This window comes from Musca domestica, unplaced genomic scaffold, assembly GCF_030504385.1.
Source record: "Musca domestica strain aabys unplaced genomic scaffold, Musca_domestica.polishedcontigs.V.1.1 30, whole genome shotgun sequence".
NCBI lineage: Eukaryota > Metazoa > Arthropoda > Insecta > Diptera > Muscidae > Musca > Musca domestica.
This window is the reverse complement of record NW_026712300.1, coordinates 2,054,875-2,076,750: the sequence shown is the minus strand read 5'-3', so window position 1 is coordinate 2,076,750 and position 21,876 is coordinate 2,054,875. Positions and strand designations below refer to the sequence as shown.

Sequence of the window (21,876 nt, the reverse complement as noted above, 5' to 3'; positions counted from 1 at the left end):
GTGAAGAAAATTACAAAAGTACAACGTGTCGGGACTCAGATGGCAGATATATTGTCAAACTTCCCATTATTCCAGAATTCTCAGGTCAGGACCAACTGTTTACGTCGATTTTTCCGTAATAAGGCTTCCCTCATTAGAAAACCACAAATTAAAACCATTTACGATGGGGTGGTCCGGGAATATTTAGAATTAGACCACATGAGACTGGTTTCGACTTCGTCAGCAAGCTCTACGGTTTGCTACCTACCTCACCATCCGGTTATTAATCCGGAAACAAACAACTAAATTGCGTGTGGTTTTCAATGCCTCAAACAATACTTCTAATCGGAATAGTCTAAATGATATTCTTTATGTCGGCCCAATTCTTCAGTTGGATTTAGTCCTCCTTATTCTAAATGGAGACTTTTCAAATTTGTTTTTAATTGCGACATAACACAAATGTACAGACAAATTAGATTAGATCCTGCTCACACCCCCTCCAAAGAATTGTTTTTCGGGATTCTCCCAACAAGCCGGTTCAAGATTTTGAACTTCAAACCGTAACATTCGGAGTAAATTGTGCTCCATATCTTGCCATTCGGACCTTACTGCAATTGGCCGATGACACAGAAAATGAATTTCCATTAGCTGCACATATCCTTCGGAAATACATGTACGTAGATGACGTCTTAACCGGCTATCACGATTTGGAGACAGAGCACAAATCTAGAGACCAAGTAATTGGTGCTCTATCTTCCTTAAAATTTGAATTACGTAAATGGACAGCCAATGATCGCAGTATTTTACAACCACTTCCTTCAGATCATCTTTACGACGCTTAGCTTTTAACTTTCGTAGAAGCTAGCAGTTCAAAACCGTTGGGTATTCCTTGGAATGCACAGCTGGACCATTTTTATTTCAGTGTAAACGCGCTGGAACATCGGTCCAAATATAGTAAACGGGAAGTTTTGTCAACTATCGCAAAATTATTTGATCCAGTTGTATGGCTAGAACCAGTTATAGTGGTCTCAAAAATAACTATGCAACGTATTTGGCTCGACAACATTGGTCGGGATGATACGCTTCCGTCTTCGACGGAACGTAAATTGCATAAATTCGTTGAATCCTATCTTGACGTCATTTCGATTTCTATTCCTCGTTGGGTCCAATATTCTCCGAATTCCCAAGTCGAACTTCATGTCTTTTCTGATGCCTCAGAAAAGGCACACGCGGGAGTAGCTTACATTCGTGTTATAAATTCAAATGGCACCATCTTTACAAATCTGCTCTCATGCAAAACAAAAGTAGCTCCGCTGAAATCTATTTCCTTGCCTCGATTAGAATTTTGCGGTGCAGTACTCGCATCCGAACTTCTAAAAGACATTCTAAACGATAGTGATATTTCTCTTAACAAAATTTATTGCTGGACAGATTCAACAATTGTTCTTTCTTGGCTTCAAAAAACGCCATCAACATGGTCTACTTTCGTAGCGAATAGGGTCTGTCGTATTCAGGAGAATGTTGGGCAAAACAAGTGGTTCCACGTTCGGTCTGAGGACAATACTACAGACTTAGGCAGTCGGGGGCTTTCTCCTTGGAGTTGGCTCCATCACAAATTTGGTGGCATGGGCCACAATGGCTGAGTCTTGATAGTTCAAATTGGAATATTCAAAACGTTTCGCTTGATACTGTTGTCGAACTTCGCCCAGTTAAAACTAACTTTTATACAAAACTATGAAGATATCTTAAATCGATTCTCTTCCATAGATACGGCGCTCAGCGCCATTGCATGTATTCTAAGGTTTTTCCATAATACACATTCTGATCATCGAGGCAAATACCAGTTCGAAGGTTCCAACCCCACTAATTCTGAAATCCAAGCAGTCAAATTCCGTTTGGCTGCTTTAGCTCAAAAATCATTTTATTCTGAGGAATACTATGCGTTACTACACAAAAAGCCTCTCAATTCGAAGAGTTCAATCTTATCCTTAAAGCCATTTCTGGATGAAACATGGGTAATGCGATTAAATGGACGCCTTGCACAGTGTCCAACTCCTTCCACTTCTGAACGTCATCCAATTTTGTTACCATACCATAGTAGATTCGCAGAACTTTTGGTGGAACAAATTCACATAGAGTGTATGCACGGAGGAAATTAATTAATGCTTCGCATTCTTCGTCTGGAATATTGGATTCCTCGTGCTACCTCGTTAATTAGAAAAACAATACTTCGTTAATTAGAAAAAATATGTATTTTAGGGAAAAATCGTACATGTACACAAATCATGGCATCTCTTCCTCCGGAGAGAACTATTTGGTCCAGACCTTTCTCTACTACAGGTATCGATTTCGCTGGACCATTTGATATCAAATCCTTTACAGGTATATTACAAAATTACAAAAGGTTATGTTTACGTTTCTCATTTCCCAACCATCTTCCGATTTATCCACGGAAACATTTTTAGCAGCCTTTTAAAGGTTTATTTAACGCCGTGGATGTCCCATGACTATATTCTCGGATAATGGTACCAATTTCGTTGGTGCATCTCGAAAGTTAGAATGAGAATTTAAAGTGACATTAAATGCAATTCGTAATAAGCTCCGATCCAAGTTTCAATACCAAGAACTTGCATGGAAGTTTAATCCAGCCGGAGCTCCACATATGGGTGGACTCTGGGAAGCTGCTGTCAAAAGCTTCAAAAATTACTTTCGAAAAATGGCTAAAAATCTTAAATTTACATTTGAAGAGTTCTCAACACTACTAACAAGAATAGAAGCTTGTTTAAATTCTCGTCCTCTCTGTCCTATGAATGATTGTCTTGATGATACGGTGGCGCTTACGCTTGACATTTTCTTGTCGGGTCTCCAATCCTTAATTCCTCAGAGCCGTCATAAACGAATCTCCTTTGGATATCGTGAAACGGTATCGCAAACTGAAAGCGCTCTCTGAAAAATTCTGCCTTCGGTGGAAAGATGAATATTTAAAGAGCCTCCACCATCGCTATAAGTGGAACTTTCCGCAACGCGATGTTCAAACGGATGATTTAGTAGTTCTTCGACATGAACAACTACCTCCCATCGCGACTCATGTCAGAGTCGCGGACGTGAAAACGGAAAACGGTATCGTAAAACGACCCGTAGTTAAGCTTGTCATTCTGACCGACCAAGAATAGATAGTTGTTCTCTCTTCACTGCGCCATCTCCATTTTTTCGCAGATATTTCAAACTTGAGCAAGATGACCGCATCCCTTCCAATTGTGGATGACAACATCCCAATGTCGGATGAAGAGAGAGAGAGAGAGAGAGTTTGAAGGCAACAATGTGGCTCCTTTGGGATAACAAGACTCGACTTTTAAAGTAATTATCGAGGCTCCTAATCAGGAGTCATCTCCGGGTCTTCAAGCCTGCCAAGCCTGCCAAACCAGCTCATCGGCTGACAAAAAGATGGTTGCTTCTCCTCATCGGGAGAATAGCACAGCAACTGTGGCTCTCCCCAGCACCACATCGGTTGTCTCTCCTCATCAGGAGTATTGTACGGCAACTGTTGTGTCCAATCCGGGATTTTCTTCCCAAATCTCGGTTAATACCCATCCGGTACTTCTGCCCAACAATGAAGAAGTAGGACCCGCCTCTCCTCATCGGGAGTTTGTACAGGAGCGTTCTGCGTCAACTTGTACCATTCCTACGGCGTCTCCCCATCGGGAGCTTGCACACGCCATTGCTGAAAAACAAGCAGTACGGCCACAATTCCTTGTGGTAATCGACCAGTGACAGGACCTAATCGTCATCAGGGTCCAAAATGCCTAATGTGCATGCAGAGGCATTTCTTAAAAGATTGTCCTCATTTTCACAAGCTTCCTTGTAAGAAAGAGATGCGATTTGTGGTCCAGAATAATTTCTGTTCGAATTGTTTGACTCGGTCCCACATTCTAGGAGACTGTTTCAATCCACGACGATGCAAGAAGTGTGACAGAAACGCCCTTTCGGGCGCCTTCCGTCCGATAGTTCAGTCCATACAGCCCATTGTGACTCTGGGGCCAACAATGGTGTTCTCCTGGACCGAAAAGTACCAGTTCGAGCGCTATTTGATCCATGTGCTGGACATAGTCGTATTTGCTCCACGCTGACTTGTAAACTCCAGCTAAGCTCCATAAACGTTGGCCAAGATTTATTCTGCCAACTGACTTTACAGTCATGTCACGACCAGACGCAGCTGCTTCTTGTATCAGCACGGAGCACACCCTTGAGGCATGTGGTCGTTCCTGCCCAATCGGCTCCAGACTACATTAAAGATCATTATGCTGGGATGCTACTAGCAGATCCCGAGTTTCATAAGTCCGCTCACATCGCACTAATTCTTGGTCCAGATGTGTACCCGACGGTGTTAAAATCACAAACTCATTCGAGCCCAGGGATCCCTTGGGCTCAACTTACTATCTTTGGTTGGGAGGTATCCGGTCCTTGCCCACTGTGAAGTTGGCCGAGATGATCGGCCTAAATCGAGACCCATGTTCTAAAATTTGTTGAAGGCAATCTTCTATTGCCTTGATGGTTCATCGACCATCACTTGTTTTTGAAAAACTGAAAAAAAAAAATAATTGAATAAAGAAAAAAAAAATTGACGCTTACACCTTTTATTTATTTGTAGTTTGCAGCATAATTGTAGTAACATACCTAGATGCTTCAAGGGCGGCGGTAATGTTTAATTTACAATTAAATTACAAACCTAAAATGCAACTCGTCACTATTTCTAATAATTTGCCATCATACCATTTTATTCAACTTTGAACTTTCGTTCAAAGTTAGCGATGGCAAATTCTAACGAGTATTATCTATTAATTTGCGCGGCTCTTGGCTTTCTCGTTGCTTTTTCTCTTCTCCTATTTCACGAATCTTCGTCCAATAAACATCTCTGCACCACCAATTGTCCAACAGGGTAAATATTAGTTTTTCGACTAATATAAAAACAATAATAAAACTGCCAGTTTTTTAATTTAAAAATACTAATTTTCCTGTGTTTTATTTCTTCCCTTTTTATTTTACTATTTTTAAATTTCAAACCAGTTCTTATTTTGTTTTAGCATAAGTTTTATTTTTAACAATTATTTGTGCATGTCGCTGTTTATTTTAACCTTATTATTTAAATTATTAAATATACTTTTTAGATTAAAATCAGTCTTATTGAATTGTTCATCAAATATCTATATCTCTTTGTCGCCCATACGTCCGAAAATACAATCTATGCACAAATAAGCCTATCATATCAAATGTAAATGGGATTTTATAACGGAAGTCTAAAAAATCGATTCCAGAGAAAAGTGGAATAAAACCCAAAATCATATACTTAGCCATATATCTAAACGTAGCAATTTATACTTATAAGATTTCCATTTTTATGTCCTCCACCATACAATGGAGGGTATATTAAATTTTTCATTCCGTTTGCAATACCTCGAAATATTCGCCACAGACCCCAAAAAGTATATATATTCCAGATCAGAATAAAACTATATGATGGTTTAGCGGTGTCCATCTGTCTATTGAAATCTTGTTAGAGTCTACATTATTCAGTCCAAAACTTTGGTTTATATTATATTCAGGTTGATTGTTCCATAAACGTTGGCCAAGATTTATTCTGCCAACTGACTTTACAGTCATGTCACGACCAGACGCAGCTGCTTCTTGTATCAGCACGGAGCACACCCTTGAGGCATGTTGTCGCTCCTGCCAAATCGGCTCCAGACTACATTAAAGATCATTATGCTGGGATGCTACTAGCAGATCCCGAGTTTCATAAGTCCGCTCACATCGCACTAATTCTTGGTCCAGATGTGTACCCGACGGTGTTAAAATCACAAACTCATTCGAGCCCAGGGATCCCTTGGGCTCAACTTACTATCTTTGGTTGGGAGGTATCCGGTCCTTGCCCACTGTGAAGTTGGCCGAGATGATCGGCCTAAATCGAGACCCATGTTCTAAAATTTGTTGAAGGCAATCTTCTATTGCCTTGATGGTTCATCGACCATCACTTGTTTTTGAAAAACTGAAAAAAAAAATTAAATAATTGAATAAAGAAAATGCTCAAAAAATTGACGCTTACACCTTTTATTTATTTGTAGTTTGCAGCATAATTGTAGTAACATACCTAGATGCTTCAAGGGCGGCGGTAATGTTTAATTTACAATTAAATTACAAACCTAAAATGCAACTCGTCACTATTTCTAATAATTTGCCATCATACCATTTTATTCAACTTTGAACTTTCGTTCAAAGTTAGCGATGGCAAATTCTAACGAGTATTATCTATTAATTTGCGCGGCTCTTGGCTTTCTCGTTGCTTTTTCTCTTCTCCTATTTCACGAATCTTCGTCCAATAAACATCTCTGCACCACCAATTGTCCAACAAGGTAAATATTAGTTTTTCGACTAATATAAAAACAATAATAAAACTGCCAGTTTTTTAATTTAAAAATACTAATTTTCCTGTGTTTTATTTCTTCCCTTTTTATTTTACTATTTTTAAATTTCAAACCAGTTCTTATTTTGTTTTAGCATAAGTTTTATTTTTAACAATTATTTGTGCATGTCGCTGTTTATTTTAACCTTATTATTTAAATTATTAAATATACTTTTTAGATTAAAATCAGTCTTATTGAATTGTTCATCAAATATCTATATCTCTTTGTCGCCCATACGTCCGAAAATACAATCTATGCACAAATAAGCCTATCATATCAAATGTAAATGGGATTTTATAACGGAAGTCTAAAAAATCGATTCCAGAGAAAAGTGGAATAAAACCCAAAATCATATACTTAGCCATATATCTAAACGTAGCAATTTATACTTATAAGATTTCCATTTTTATGTCCTCCACCATACAATGGAGGGTATATTAAATTTTTCATTCCGTTTGCAATACCTCGAAATATTCGCCACAGACCCCAAAAAGTATATATATTCCAGATCAGAATAAAACTATATGATGGTTTAGCGGTGTCCATCTGTCTATTGAAATCTTGTTAGAGTCTACATTATTCAGTCCAAAACTTTGGTTTATATTATATTCAGGTTGATTGTTATTCAAAATATATATTGGTCCACTTTTAGGTATAAGTCCCATATAAGAGTAACTCCCGATTTTTAGTATTTGAAGGTTTCTGCTACAATTTCTAACAAATTTAGATGAAACTTGACAATTGGTTTTCTCGGTAGGTCTGTTCTTACCTTGCAAAAATGTTCGATTCAGGTCAACTATTTGATAGAGACTCCATATAACGGTATGTCCCGGTTTTCGGTATTTTAAAGGTTTCTGCCACAATTTTCAACCAATTTATGTTTCACTCTGTGGGTTATTTTCCATTTTAATAAAAACGGAATGGTATTCTAAATAACATATTATAATATTTTTATTTTAGTGGTTGACTATTTAAGTTTTTTTACCTCTGGTTTCATATACAAATTAAAACAAAATTATTTTATTTTGTATTTTATTCTCGATGTTTCGTCACTGTTGTGGCGACTTCTCCTGGGGAAATTCATCTATTCAAATAAATCAAAAAGTGTACAACTAATTTCATATTAAGTCACAAAATAGGATAAACTTAGAGTATAATTCTTTAAGACGAGTTTACATAGAACATATAACAAACTACACTTCTTAAAAATAAATATAATCAATATGTTGTTTTATTCTAAGGCTTTCAATCATTAGTCTTTTCTTTTCTAATTTCTCTTTGTCTAATATTTCTATGCTATTAAAGTCTGGTGAGTGGCCAGTGTGAAAGGCATGTTGTGATAGCATGTAATAATTTGTCGCAGCTGTTTATTGTCGAAGCGATGTAAGTTACAGCGATGTAAGTTACAACGTAAAAACTCTTTGGTTCTGTATTTTCGTTATCTGCCGTGTTCTGACATCTCTCTGTTGTTCTGTTTTAATTTCATCAATTAATGTGCATATTACTTTATATGGAAAACGTTTGTGGAAAACGTTTGATGTTTTTTAAGTTTTGTTTTAAAGAAGTCAAGTTTTTTTATATTAGAGTCCTTTGAAATTAGGTTTTTTAAAATCTGTCCAAGGTTCTTTGAAAGTTCATAGCATGGTAAATTTATTGACGAAACAGTTGGTCTTAGTGGGATGTTGGGTTTGTGGATTTTGGCAACCCATATATTCGAGGCGCGTTAGCTGCAGTGCAAGACAATTTATTTTTTTAAACAAAGTTATATTCTTGTTTTGTATAGTTCTGAAAACAACTTGTTATTTGCTTTTGTAATTTTTTGATTGGATCTGTTCGTAATATTTTATATGTGTGTTTTTCTTGTAGAAGTGTTTCCATTTTAGAAATATAGTCGTTTTTATTCATTGCTAAGGTTTTTTTCTTTATCAGCTTGCAAAATTATAACGTCTTTGTTTACTTTTAGAATTTTATTGGTATTTTCGAATGTAGTTTGAATAAGCCTTTCTTTTTGGTTATATTTCTTGTTTCGTTTGTAGTTCTTTATTCTTTTGACAACTTTTATTCTACATCTGTCCTTTTCGTTATCTTCAAGATTTGAAATACATTGTTCAATATCGGCAATGGCATGTAGTGTTGAAAAATTAGATTTTGTAATTGGTAATGTTTTTTTTTGCCCAGGGAGAGAATCCATCTTCTTCCAAAGGGGAATTCGATATCAGTTTTCATCAGTGGTCATAGTAAGTGAAACCAAATTTTCTTAAATATTAATTCTTTGAGTGTATTTACTTTTTTGTGTTTGTAAATATTGTGCTAACGTTGTGTTGGATTTATATGCAAAGTTGCTTCGTGTATCAGCACGGAGCACACCCTTGAGGCATGTTGTCGCTCCTGCCAAATCGGCTCCAGACTACATTAAAGATCACTATGCTGCGATGCTACTAGCAGATCCCGAGTTTCATAAGTCCGCTCACATCGCACTAATTCTTGGTCCAGATGTGTACCCAGGGTTCCCTTGGGCTCAACTTACTATCTTTGGTTGGATGGTATCCGGTCCTTGCCCACTGTGAAGTTGTCCGAGATGATCGGCCTAAATCGAGACCCATGGTCTAAAATTTGTTGAAGGCAATCTTCTATTGCCTTGATAGTTCATCAACCATCACTTGTTTTTGAAAAAAATTAAAAAAAAATAATTGAATAAAGAAAATGCTCAAAAAATTGACGCTTACACCTTCTATCTGTCAATTTGCGCGGCTCTTGAGACATCTCGGCTTTCTCGTTGCTTTTTCTCTTCTCTTGTTTCACGGATCTTCGTCCAATAAACATCTTTGCACCACCAATTGTCCAACGAGGTAAATATTAACTTATCGACTAATATAAAAACAATAATACAACCGCCAATTTTTTAATTCAAAAATACTAATTTTCCTGTGCTTTATTTCTTCCCTTATTATTTTATTTACACTGCGCCGCAACAGAGACTTTTTAATTTTACTATTTTCAAATTTCCCTCTATAGAAACCCCGTTTGTCATATCAAACCAGTTTTAACGTCCGAAAATACAATCTATGCACAAATAAGCCTATCATATCAAATGTATAAGAGATTTTAAAACGGAAGTCTAAAAAAACCGATTCCAGAGAAAAGTGGAATAAAGCCCAAAATAATATACTTGGGCATATATCTAAATGTAGCAATTTACACTTATAAGATTTCCATTTTTATGTCATCCACCATACAATGGAGGGTATATTAAATTTGTCATTCCGTTTGCAATACCTCGAAATATTCGCCGCAGACCCCAAAAAGTATATATATTCCAGATCAGAATAAAACTATATGGTGGTTTAGCGGTGTCCGTCTGTCTACTGAAATCACGGTAGAGTCTACATTATTCAGTCCAAAACTTGGGTTTATATTATATTCAGGTTGCTTGTTATTCAAAATATATATTGGTCCACTTTTAGGCATAAGTCCCATATAAGAGTAACTCCCGATTTTTAGTATTTAAAGGTTTCTGCTACAATTTCTAACAAATTTAGATGAAACTTGACAATTGGTTTTCTCGGTAGGTCTATTCTTTCCTTGCAAAAATGTTCGATTCAGGTCAACTATTTGATAGAGACTCCATATAACGGTACGTCCCGGTTTTCGGTATTTTAAAGGTTTCTGCCACAATTTCTAACCAATTTATGTTTCACTCTGTGGGTTATTTTCCATTTTAATAAAAACGGAATGGTATTCTAAATAACATATCATAATGTTTTTATTTTAGTGGTTAAATATTTAAGTTTTTTTACCTCTGGTTTCATATACAAATTAAAACAAAATTATTTTATTTTGTATTTTATTCTCGATTTTATTAGCGACTTCTCCTGGGGAAATTCATCTATTTAAGTAAATCAAAAAGTGTACAACTAATTTCATATTAAGTCACAAAATATGATAAATTTACAGTTTAATTTTTTAAGACGATTTTACATAATATAATAAACTACACTTCTTAAAAATAAATATGACAGTTTTTTGCTTTATTGCAACTCCATAGCACGGACTTATGTTTTCAGTATCCTCTTTTAGGTTCATCGTGTTGTCAATATGTTGTTTTATTCTAAGGCTCTCAATCATTAGTCTTTTCTTGTCTAATTTCTCTCTGTCTAATAATTCTTGTATTTTCTGAAATTCTCTTGTATTTTCTGAAATTGCTTGGATGGTTAGGTTTGTTGTGATGCTGGACAATCTTTCGGAAATTGGAAGTCGTAAATAGGGTGACCAGCACAGTTAATCTTGGCATTAACATTACCGGCTCGCTTGCAGTAACTGCAACTAAAGAAATAGAAATAATAATATAAGTTGTTTACAAAAAAAAAAAATAAATAAATAAAAAAAAATAATAATAATAATAATAATAATAATAATAATAATAATAATAATAATAATAATAATAATAATAATAATAAATTCAAATATATCTGTAATAGGATTGTGACAGTACTGGCTGTACGGGATAGTCCCCTTAAACGTCGATCTCTCTGGAAAGTGTAAACGCTCCATCCACAGCCACTGGATAATATACTTGGTGAAAAAAGGTAAAGTTTGTGCTTTGGGCGGAGAAAAACAGTAGTGCATATGTTTCTTCATTTATTAATGAAATTCATGGAGAAAGGCTTATAATAAATAAAATGACGACACTTAGTTCGTACAAGAGCCATAGATCGCCCAACCGAGTATGGTGCTCTGAGCAGTGGGCAAGGAACTGCGTGAATAAACGCCCTCCGATATAATCCTCGGATAAAGATCTACCCCAATTGGATTCAATGGCGCGATAAAGTGTTGCCTTTGAAAAAGGCGGCTGTGGAGAAACTGACCGCGATTCAGAACGGGACGAAGAACTTCTTGGCAGTAGTTGATCTCGGAGCTTGGGGTTTACATGCAAAAGGGTGTGGTGGAACTTATGGCAGTGGTGGCAGCCGCGATCGCAGAAACATGTACCATGCGAGTGACCGTGAGCTAAACGGTTCACTCAATATTTATGCCTCCGAACAGCGTCCATGCGCTCCTCCATGGACATGTCTAAAAATTGTCTGCACAATCCTAATGGATGAGGACGCTGGCAAAGACGACAGATGAAACGGTGTTTCCGGAGAGGCTTTGAATTGGCTCGTGCTTTACTCGGTTTGCTGGATTGCGATGACTTGGGCATTGTTCTAGAAGACAAATGGAGATAGATAGAAGGAAACATAGAAAAAGGTAAATTTAATATAGAACTTAGGTTTCAAAGGGAAGAACTACGAGCTTGGTAATAGGACGAGTGAGGATACCCTTCTGAGTCACCACATCCGCAACTCGTACACGTCGATCAGAACCAAGATACGTCTTTGTGACTCTACCAAGCCGCCAATAATTAGGGGGAAGATTTTCGTTGTGAATAGCGACCAGTGTGTTCTCCTCAATATTCTTTTCTGCAGTTCTCCACTTCGTACGCTTTTGGAGCTCTCATAGGTATTCAGTCTTCCAACGAGAACAAAAACTCTGATGGATGGCTTTAAGACGTTGCCACCTATTCAGCAAGGACACAGGAGTGTCACCTATATGTGGATCGACAGGAACGAGAATTGGAGTACCGATCAGGAAATGACCCGGAGTCAGAGCTGCGAAATCAGAAGGCTCGCTTGAAATCGGAGAAAGAGGGCGCGAATTCAAGCACGCCTCAATTCTGGACAGAAGTGTCGAGAATTCCTCGAAAGTAAAGTTGGATGAGCCGGCAACCTTTCGGAAGTGGGTTTTGAAGCTTTTGACCCGGCCTCCCAAAGGCCCCCCATATGAGGAGCACCCGGGGGAATAAAATGCCAATTCACATTCTGAAGAGAATATTGCGAGACCACAGCCAAACGCGATGCTGGAAAGAACTCTCTAGCAAGAACTTTGGATGCCCCTATAAAGGTCGTACCATTGTCTGAATATAAATAAGACGGGCACCCTCTACGAGAAACGAATCGATGGAAAGCTGCTAGGAAGGTAGGAGTCGAAAGATCGGACGAAGGCTCTAAATGAATTGCCTTTGTAGAAAAGCATACGAACACGCACACATAACCTTTGGTGACACGACAACCACGCCCGCAATAGCTCTTCACGTCAAATGGCTCAGCAAAATCAAGACCTGTGCAGCAAAATGGACGAGAAAGGACCGTTCGCTCGGGAGGAAGAGCAGCCATTATCTGCTTCTGACAATGTTTCTTGTAGAGAACACAAGTTTTACAGTTCTTAATTACTGCCTTTATCGTGTTTTTAACCTTAGGGATCCAATATTGGGATCTTATCACACGAAGAACCAGTTGATTACCGCCATGAATTGTGATCTGATGAGCAAATTTAACATAGAACCTTGTGAAGTTGCAATTGTAAGGAAGAATGACCGGTCGCCTTTCATCAAAGGGAATGCCGGGAGATGAATCTAACCGTCCGCAAGAACGGATCAGTCCCTCAGGGTCCATGAACGGATTCAAACTCAGAAGAGGGCTAGATGAAGAGAGCGGTTTCTGAAAGTACAGTGATTTGTACTCCTCTGAGTAGCAGAACTTTTGATACCATTTAACAAGAATGTTTCGACCTCCGATTATGTCTTGATTGAAGAGAGGTTGAGAACTTCTTGGAAAAGAAGAACGGAAGAATCGATACACGTAGGATAACACCCTAAGCGCTCGCGGGTACGATGAGATGCCTCCCAAAAGATCCTCCGATGCATTAACATATGAAACATGAACACGAACAGACTTTCGCTCCACGTCTGTCTCTATCGGATGAATAAACTTCGGCCATTGATCGGAAGTCTCCCGAAGCCACAACGGCCCGTACCACCAGAGCTCATTATTAACAATGTCTTGACACCACGACTTGCCAAATCGGCTGGGTTGGTTTCAGAGGGAACATGATGAGACCTCGAAGAATCCACTACTTGAATGATATTAGAAATTCTGTTGGCCACAAATGTTTGCCAATGGCCTGGAGGTTTGGAGAGCCAAGAAAGAACTATAGTGGAGTCTGTCCAGCAGAACAAGGGGTATTTAGAGATATTGAGGGTAGGAAGTAAGTTATCGATCATGTCTGCCAGAAGATCAGCCCCACACAGTTCTAATCTTGGAATGGATAACGTTTTCACTGGAGCAACTCTTGTCTTAGAATACACCAGGTGAGTGAATACGGACGTACCTCGGAATTCGAACGCACCTCGGAATTCGAACGCTATCAAGAATGGAATTATTAGATTGGAACGCTTTCCACTCGGACAAAGTGGAGGAATTAATAACTTCATCCCAACCAGTGCCTTTGGACCATATTTTTTGCATTAAAACCTTTGTCACAACTATACAGGGTGAAAGCCAGCAGGATCGAATAGTTTGGAGATCTGAGAGAGAATCTCCCTTTTTGTGTATGAACATGTGGAGGGAAATGGTGTTGTAGATTTGATTGCGAGAGGCACTGAGTGAGCGCCGAAAAGTACATCATCGACGTACATGAAACCGCGAATGGGCTTGCTTGTAGTCGGATATAAATCTTGAACATCGTCAGCAAGTTGGTGAAAAGTGCTAATAGCCAAGTACGGAGCACAGTTGACACCAAAGTGACAGTTTGTAACTCGAAATCATGAATGGTCTCACCTGGGTGCTGCAGAATATAATCCGTTGAAATGGAGTATGGTCTGGATGAACAAGAATCTGGCGGTACATTTTCTCGATGTCCGCATTGAATACGTATCGGAAGAGACGCCATTTGAGAAGTAAAGTGGTCAAGTCAGATTGCAGCACCGGACCAGCGTGCAAAACGTCGTTAAGGCTGCGACCATTGGACGTATCGGAAGAGGCATTAAAAACCACCCGAACCCTAGTGGTCGAGCTCTCTGGTTTAATGACAGCGTGATGGGGTAAATAATAATGAAATGAATTACTATTTAAACATGGAGGCTGAACTGGAAGCATGTGTTTCAACTGAACGTACTCCTTGAGTACCTTATCATACTCCACTTTATAGTCTGAATGTCGTAATAAGCGGCTCTCATTGCGAACAAATTGGGTTACGGCTCTCGAACGGGATTGACCAAGTCCCAATTTCTCTGGAAAATCTCGTTTGAAAGGAAGACGTACAACATATCGACCAAATTCGTTTCTCTTTGTAGTAGAAGCATAAAGCTCCACACAATATTTATCGGAGTTCGAAGGAAACTTTTTCCTATAAAGGTTCTCAACCTCCCAGAACCGACGAAGCGCTTCATCTACAGAGATTTCACAAAAATTTTAAATTATAGTGGCTGCTGGAGAGGGCTTCGGAGCCGGGCCAGTAAGGACCCATCCAAAGATGGTTTCTTGTCCCATTAAGGACTCGCAAATATCTCGCATTACTCCAGCACGCATGATGTTAGGAAGGAAGTCACCGCCTATCAGGATGTCGATGTTCGAACTTTTGAAGAAATTTAGGTCAGCCAGTTTAATTGGAGGAAGCCGAGAGAATTGAGAGGATGGTAGATTTTGGGAAGGAAGATTCCCAGACAACTGCGGAATAACGAATGCCTGCACGGAAAGTTGAACTGAATCGTCAAATCGGGAGGACAAAACAACAGAACATATCTTCCGAACGGAGGCAGCTTCCGAATTGTTGAGACCAGAAATCTGAACGTTTGTACGCTTATAAGGGAGCTTCATTCTGTTGAAAAAACGCTCAGATACGAATGTTCCTTGAGAACCGGAATCCAGTAGTATACGAGCGTGATACGCTATTCCTAAATGCACCACATTCACCAAAGCAGTCCCCAGCAAAACAGCCCGAGAACTTGAAGTGAAGCATGTTTGGATTACCCCACCGCCAGAACTAGAGGACTGTATAGAGTTAGGAGAGAATGGAATGGAGTTTGGACTCAAAGCGGCAGAGCTAGTGGGTGGATTACTTGGTGGATGATCATGAAGCATGGTGTTGTGCCGCCTCTGACACTCGAAGCTATGAATGTGGGTCATTTTCGAATGATATGAACGGAATTTGGATATAATGGGCATTTCAGGGCCGTGATCTTGGTCTGAAAAGAGTTGAACTTCGAACTTCTGGAGGTTGGACCGGATTTAGGTTTATGATCATCAGACTTCGGAGAATTGCGTATCTCGGAAACGGACTCAAGAGTGCGATATCGATTAGTAAGAAAAGAATCAAGGTCAGCCCACTTTGGAATGGCAGTCTTATCAGCTAAACCTTGTTCCCAGAGCGTTAGCGTTGAGTCTGGAAGTCGGTTCGAACACAGAAACACGAATATTGGGTCCCAACTTCTAACGTCGATATCGTAGAGAGATAACGCGGCGATACAGGAACTTACGTCGCGTTGCAACGACTTAATTGCACTCGAAGACTCGAATTTAGTAGCAGGAAGATTGAATAGCGCCTTTAATTGCCCATTAATAAGAATTCGCTTATTTTCGAAACGATCACACAAGTTTTTCCAAGCGAGTTGAAAACCTTGATTTGTCAAGGGTGACCGCTGAACTATATCTCTGGCTTCGCCTTTAGTTTTCTGAATTAAATGGAACAGTCGCTCAACTGGACTAAGCCTAGAATTTTTGATGTACACGGCCGTAAACATATCTCGGAAAGTCGGCCATGACTTTTAATCCCCATTGAAAACGTCGGTGTCACATGGAGGGAGATTAAAAGAATAAATCAAACTGTGATCGTGACGCACACCCGAATTGGGACTCTGTGGCAACGGATTCGGTGGAGAACCACACGGCTCTTTGGCAACTGTCTGACTCTGAAGATCCTCAGACAACTGTGGCGGACTAAGCTCTCGCAATAGGTGACATAGGCGCTTTTATATTTGGCTTGAAAAGTCTCGAGCTCTGAAGCAGATTCTGCATCTTCTTCTTCCTCATCCTCCACATTCTGTTCTTCGTTTGCTCGATCGGACATAAATTGGTCATAAGCAGACTTGATTTCTGACCATAAGGACTTAGTTTCAGTAATATGTATCTTTAGGAGCTGGGCAGACGTCAAGAGAACATTACAACCGACAATATCGGCATTAAAAGTGACCAGACGATCAGCTTGACGAATAAAGGCTTCTAAAGACATGATCGGTAAGTAAAATTCAAAGAAGCTTGATTTTGTTTAGCAAAAATCAGTAAAAATAGAAACTAAGTTCCAGAAAATGGTGGACAACTCTTGTTAAACGAAGATGAGTACGAACGTGTTTCCACTACACGAGGGCAATTATATTAATTCGGGAGGGAAAATAAAAAATAAGTTTTCCCCTGTGTGTTCTTGGATGATTTGGGTCTCTGTTAGTAGTAGAATATTCTATGTACAAACACTAACGAATAAAATTGGGATAATTCTTTGAAAGGTGTTGGTTTTTTATGCGTTCTCTTGTCGGCACAGCGACCCCTAACGGCAATGGATAACACTATATGTAAATAGAGTGTCGGAAAAATATGCAGTCTCTAACCACCAAAGAAAGAACAAAGAAAACTCAGCAATGCTTGGAAAAAATAGCGGTAGCAGTATGAACTACGAATAAGCACAAACGAAGAAAAAGCAGGCAGAGTCAAAACGTCCGAAAACCTCCAGAAATATTTGAAGAAATCTCGAAAAAGTAGGTGTGTGCAGCGCCACCTAGCATTGACGGAACGAACTATAAATGTACAGGAACAAGATCCACAACAGACTCTAGTTAAATATATATATATATATATATATATATATATATATATATATATATATATATATATATATATATATATATATATATATATATATATATATATATATATATATATATATATATATATATATATATATATATATATATATATATATATATATATAAAAGAAACGACTGTAGGGTGCATGGGTATTTATGTTGGTAAAGAGACTATTGCAAATAAATCTCTAACAACAACAACTAATTTTAGATGAAACTACAAAGATCTAAAAAATAAAAAGACAACACACCAACAAAATGTATTAAAGGAGTAAGTACTAATGTTCTCGCGGTAAAATGGAAAAAGAAAATGAAAAGAATAAATAAGGAAAACATATAAATAAATTATGTATTCTTACACTTTATGATAGAGATATACATAAAAAGGGTAGAAAAAGAATCTTATAAGAATATAAGAATAATAATGAAAAGCATAATAAAATTAATTAAATATCTCGCAAGTTTTCCTTAAACTGAACTGAACTGATTTAGAAACGCAGTGTTCTCTGAATAAGTAAATTACAAAAAATTTACACTTCGTAAATAAGACACTGTGCATTTGAAAAACAAAAAATCGTTTGCCGTCGGCAACGGCTATTAAAAAAAAATGCACTATTGTTCACTTGAAAAAAAGCACAGACTTACCTTGTTTATTGGTAGTTATGAAGTAAACAAATGAAATATCTTTATTGTTGAAAATCGCACACAACAGCTATCCAAAAATCCGGTACGAATGGACCAAATGAAAATGCCAAATTCTCTTGGATTTTCTGAAATTGCTTGGATGGTTAGGTTTGTTGTGATTCTGGACAATCTTTCGCAGTCAGGAAAGATTCTCCACTCGGTGGTTTTGAAAATAAAGAAAGAAAATAAAACAAACGGTTTTAGGATATTGAATTAAAAACAAGGGATTGAATTTTGTTGAACTAAATTCATTTGGTTCGGAACCTTCTCTTACCAGGAACAACGACTGTGTTTGCCGGTTACGAAAGAAGTGAAGTTTATTAAAGTAAAGAAAATGGAAAAAACTTACAGCAAAGAGAGATTGTTTCACAATTATTTTAGTTTTTGTTTTCTATGCTTTTTTTCGATTGCCGACGGCAAAACAATATTGGCAAAAGTGAACGGTGTGGAACGGGGTGAGCGAAGCATTGTAAAACATCACTGAAGAAATTAACGAGACGATTGTTTTACATTTTTATACCATCTACCATTCTATGGAGGGTATATTAACATTGTCATTTTGTTTATAATTTCTCGAAATATTCATATTAAACCCTACAAAGTACATATATTCTGGATCAGCGTAATATGATCTAGCTATGTCTATATCATAAATTTGTTTGTACAGGTCCACGCCTTCGTACAGCTCCCATATAACGGTACCTTCCAATATTCGGTATTTTGATGATTTTTGGTACAATAAGCTACTGCACAATATGCTACAGCATATGACAGAAAATTGTCTGGGCAGGTACACGTCTTCGTATAGCCTGAATATAACGGTACCTCCCTATATACGATATTTTGACGATTTTAGCTACATTATTCACCGTTTATTTCAAGCTTAGAATTTGAATATTGTAATGACTTATGACAAACAATGCCTATATAGGTCCACGACGTATAGACCCCAATTTAACGGCTATATTCGGTATTACTAAAAGTTTAACAGAATTTTTTTAAGATTTAATTTTTTGAAAATTTCCAAATTAATTCCAAATGGTGGAAGGTATTCAATGTTCGACCCGGCCGAACTTATTGCTTTTTAAATTGTTTGTTTTTGTTTTCTATGTTTTTTTTTCTATTGCCGACGGCAAAATAATATTGGCAAAACTAGACGGCGTGGAAAGCGATAAGCGAAGCTTTGTAAAACATCACTGAACAAATTAACGACACGATAGTTGTATTTTTACATTTTTCATAATAAACCCTACAAAGTACATATGTATATTCTGCATCAGCGTAAGATGACCTAGCTATGTCCGTTTGTCTGTCTGTTGTAATCACGCTATCTTTCGAACGAATTGAGATAAAATTCTATCATTTTAGATACATGCGTAGTTTACCAGTAGGCAGGTTAAGTTCGATCCACGTTTTCGTATAGCCTCCATATAAAGGTACCTCCCGAAATTCGGTATTTTCATGATTTTAGCGACGTCATTCACCGGAATTATTTAAAATTTCGTATTTATATCGCAATGGGTACCACAGCCTATGACAAAAATGTTTGTATGCAAGTCCAAGTCGTCATATAGCCCCATATAACTGTACCTCCAGATATTCGGTATTTTTAAGATTTCTGCAACATTATTCACCGGAATCGTTTCAAATTTAGTACTGGAAGGTCCTAATTTGTACTACATCCTAAGAGAAAATTGTCTGTGCAGGTCCACGTCTTCGTATAGCCCCCATATAAAGGTACCCCGATATTCGGTATCGTTTCACATTTCGTACCGGAAGTTCCTAATGGGTACTGTATAAGTTAGATACTTTGCCCCTCAACTTCCCTTGCTCCATCAATCACGCATGCTGATTGGCGCACAGGCATCTCCTCTACAACTCACCTGGCGGAGACCGTAGTGAGCGGATCGTCGCTGGGTATTGGTTGTTGTCGGTAACCTCACCTTTTTGCACATGCTCTCATTGGAAGTAGTTGTAGTTGTATTAGTAGACAGACATGGGATCCTCTGCGATCACCAACCTCTGCGTTCACTTGTCTTTAGTCTTTGAAGCAATACCCATCACGGCCACAGTCGCCAACACACCATATTGAAAAGAGGTAACCTTATTGTCGAAAAAACACACCAAAAGCAGTTCAATAAATCAGCAGACTTACTGAGAAAATAAATTAAACCTATTTGTTTTATTTTTCTTATTGTTTCTTTTCCCCCATTACTCTACATAAACAATTTGGTCGCATCGAGCCGGATTTGCCAAGTTGAAAAATTTGCCTGGATATTAATTGCTGTTTTTTTGTTATCTTTTTGCAAAGGAATCAACTCCAAAACATACATCACCTCTTATTAATCGCACCACCGCATCAACATCATCCTATTCATCATCATCATCAAAGGTACGTAAGTTCAGTGAATTTTGTTTTGTGAGCTTATAGTGCTTTATTTTTTGAAAAACAAGTGAAAAAGTGTTAGTTTTTGTTTGCTTCGCGGTACTGGTCGCCTTTGTTTTACCCTTAGTCGCGGTTTCTTTAAATTTACAGTACACAACAATTTTATTTTGCTGAAAAATCTATTAAATATTCCTTTAAATCGAGTCTTCTTCGCATTATTTTCCATTTTCTCGCGAAATAATCGAATTTTCCGGTTAATTTGTATTTAATAATTCACATTTATTCAAAAATATATATATATTTTTTTTTGTTTATAAAATAACCTGCCGCAGTAGTGTGCATAATTTTGTTTTCGGTTATTGCAATATTCTCCACACATTTCTGCATTGTCGAGTGATCTCTTTTACATCTCACCAATTGGGTATTATTCTAAACGAGAATAAAATCACCACATTGCAAGTGCCGTTTTTTCTAATTAACATACAAACATACCAACACTTGCTTAATCCCCCCGTACCTCGCTCCAACACACACTGTTTGGACATTTTCGTTGGTCTGTTTGTCGTGTAATTGCAACAACAATAATACTCCAAATTCCAAGCGCCTTTTTCTAGCGTCAGTCTACTAACCAACAACTATAACAACAACGTATTTATTTCTCCAACTCTCACTGTTGGTTCGTCGTCGTTGGTTAGTTCGTAGCGGGGCAGTTGCTTACCCACACACACTGAGCACTCTGCTGACGCTGCTTGTGTTTTATTTTCTTTTGTGCGATACCCGTTGCGACCATTGTCGTCGGTCAGCTCGTAGTGTGGTATTTAACCCACCCCCGTCACCGTTCAACCATCAAACACTGCTTGTGTTTTATTCTTCTTTGTGCGGCATTCGTTATTCACCACTGCACAGTGGGTTCAAGTAGAAAAATTGTGAATTCTAAAAAATAAAATTTTGAAAAATAGTTTTTAATTTGTTTTTGATAGTATTTAATAAAAAAGTATTTTTCGATTTTTTTAATATTTTGTCACCCTACATCCGGCATATTATATGTACATTTCATTGTGCTCATTTGCGAGAAAAAAATTGATATTTTCTGCTTCTTTGGTAACTTTTTGGGAGTTTTTCAATCTTTTCTCCGTCGAATTAGTTTTCCTTTGGGATTTTTCAAATATTTCGCCTTTTCTTTTGAAGCTTTCTTCGCTTATACCTTTATTTGGGTGTTTTTAATAAGACTTTGCGTCATTTGCTTCACTTTATTTGAATATTTTCATAGTATTTGTTGAAATCGAATTCTGAAACCATGTCGGTCACTCCACTAATTCAATTTATTCGGGCATCCGATAATGTTGTTAAATTTGCCGCTGCTTTCAAATTGAGTAAGGCAGAAACTCACACGGTTTTCATTTTAGAAATTCGAAACACCGAACTTCAGGACTTGTGGTACAAGTTCAAGGATACTTACGAAAAGTATCTCGATTATCTGATAACCGTTGAGGGTACTACCTCAGACGGAATTGCTTCTGCTGATGAAAAATATCAGTCCACCAGAGAAAACTTCATTGAATGTTTATCGGAAATAACCGAACTTTTGCAGAAACTAAGGTCTGCGAAAACACCTCCTTCTACGCCATCTGAAATTC

The 21,876-nt window shown here is 37.8% G+C and overlaps 1 protein-coding gene across 1 annotated transcript in view; it reads right to left on the bottom strand.

The window, feature by feature from the left end:
- Nucleotides 1–10,356: 10,356 nt before the first annotated feature.
- Nucleotides 10,357–21,876, bottom strand: part of LOC101899996 (muscle calcium channel subunit alpha-1) — a 1,479,766-nt gene continuing 1,468,246 nt past the window's right edge. Inside the window, exons 25-26 of the mRNA XM_059124866.1 lie at nucleotides 17,815–17,939; nucleotides 10,357–10,760 (exon numbers count right to left, since the gene is read on the bottom strand). Coding sequence (XP_058980849.1) covers nucleotides 17,882–17,939 — 58 coding nt within the window. The 3' untranslated portion in view covers nucleotides 10,357–10,760; nucleotides 17,815–17,881. The remainder of the gene's footprint in view (nucleotides 10,761–17,814; nucleotides 17,940–21,876) is intronic.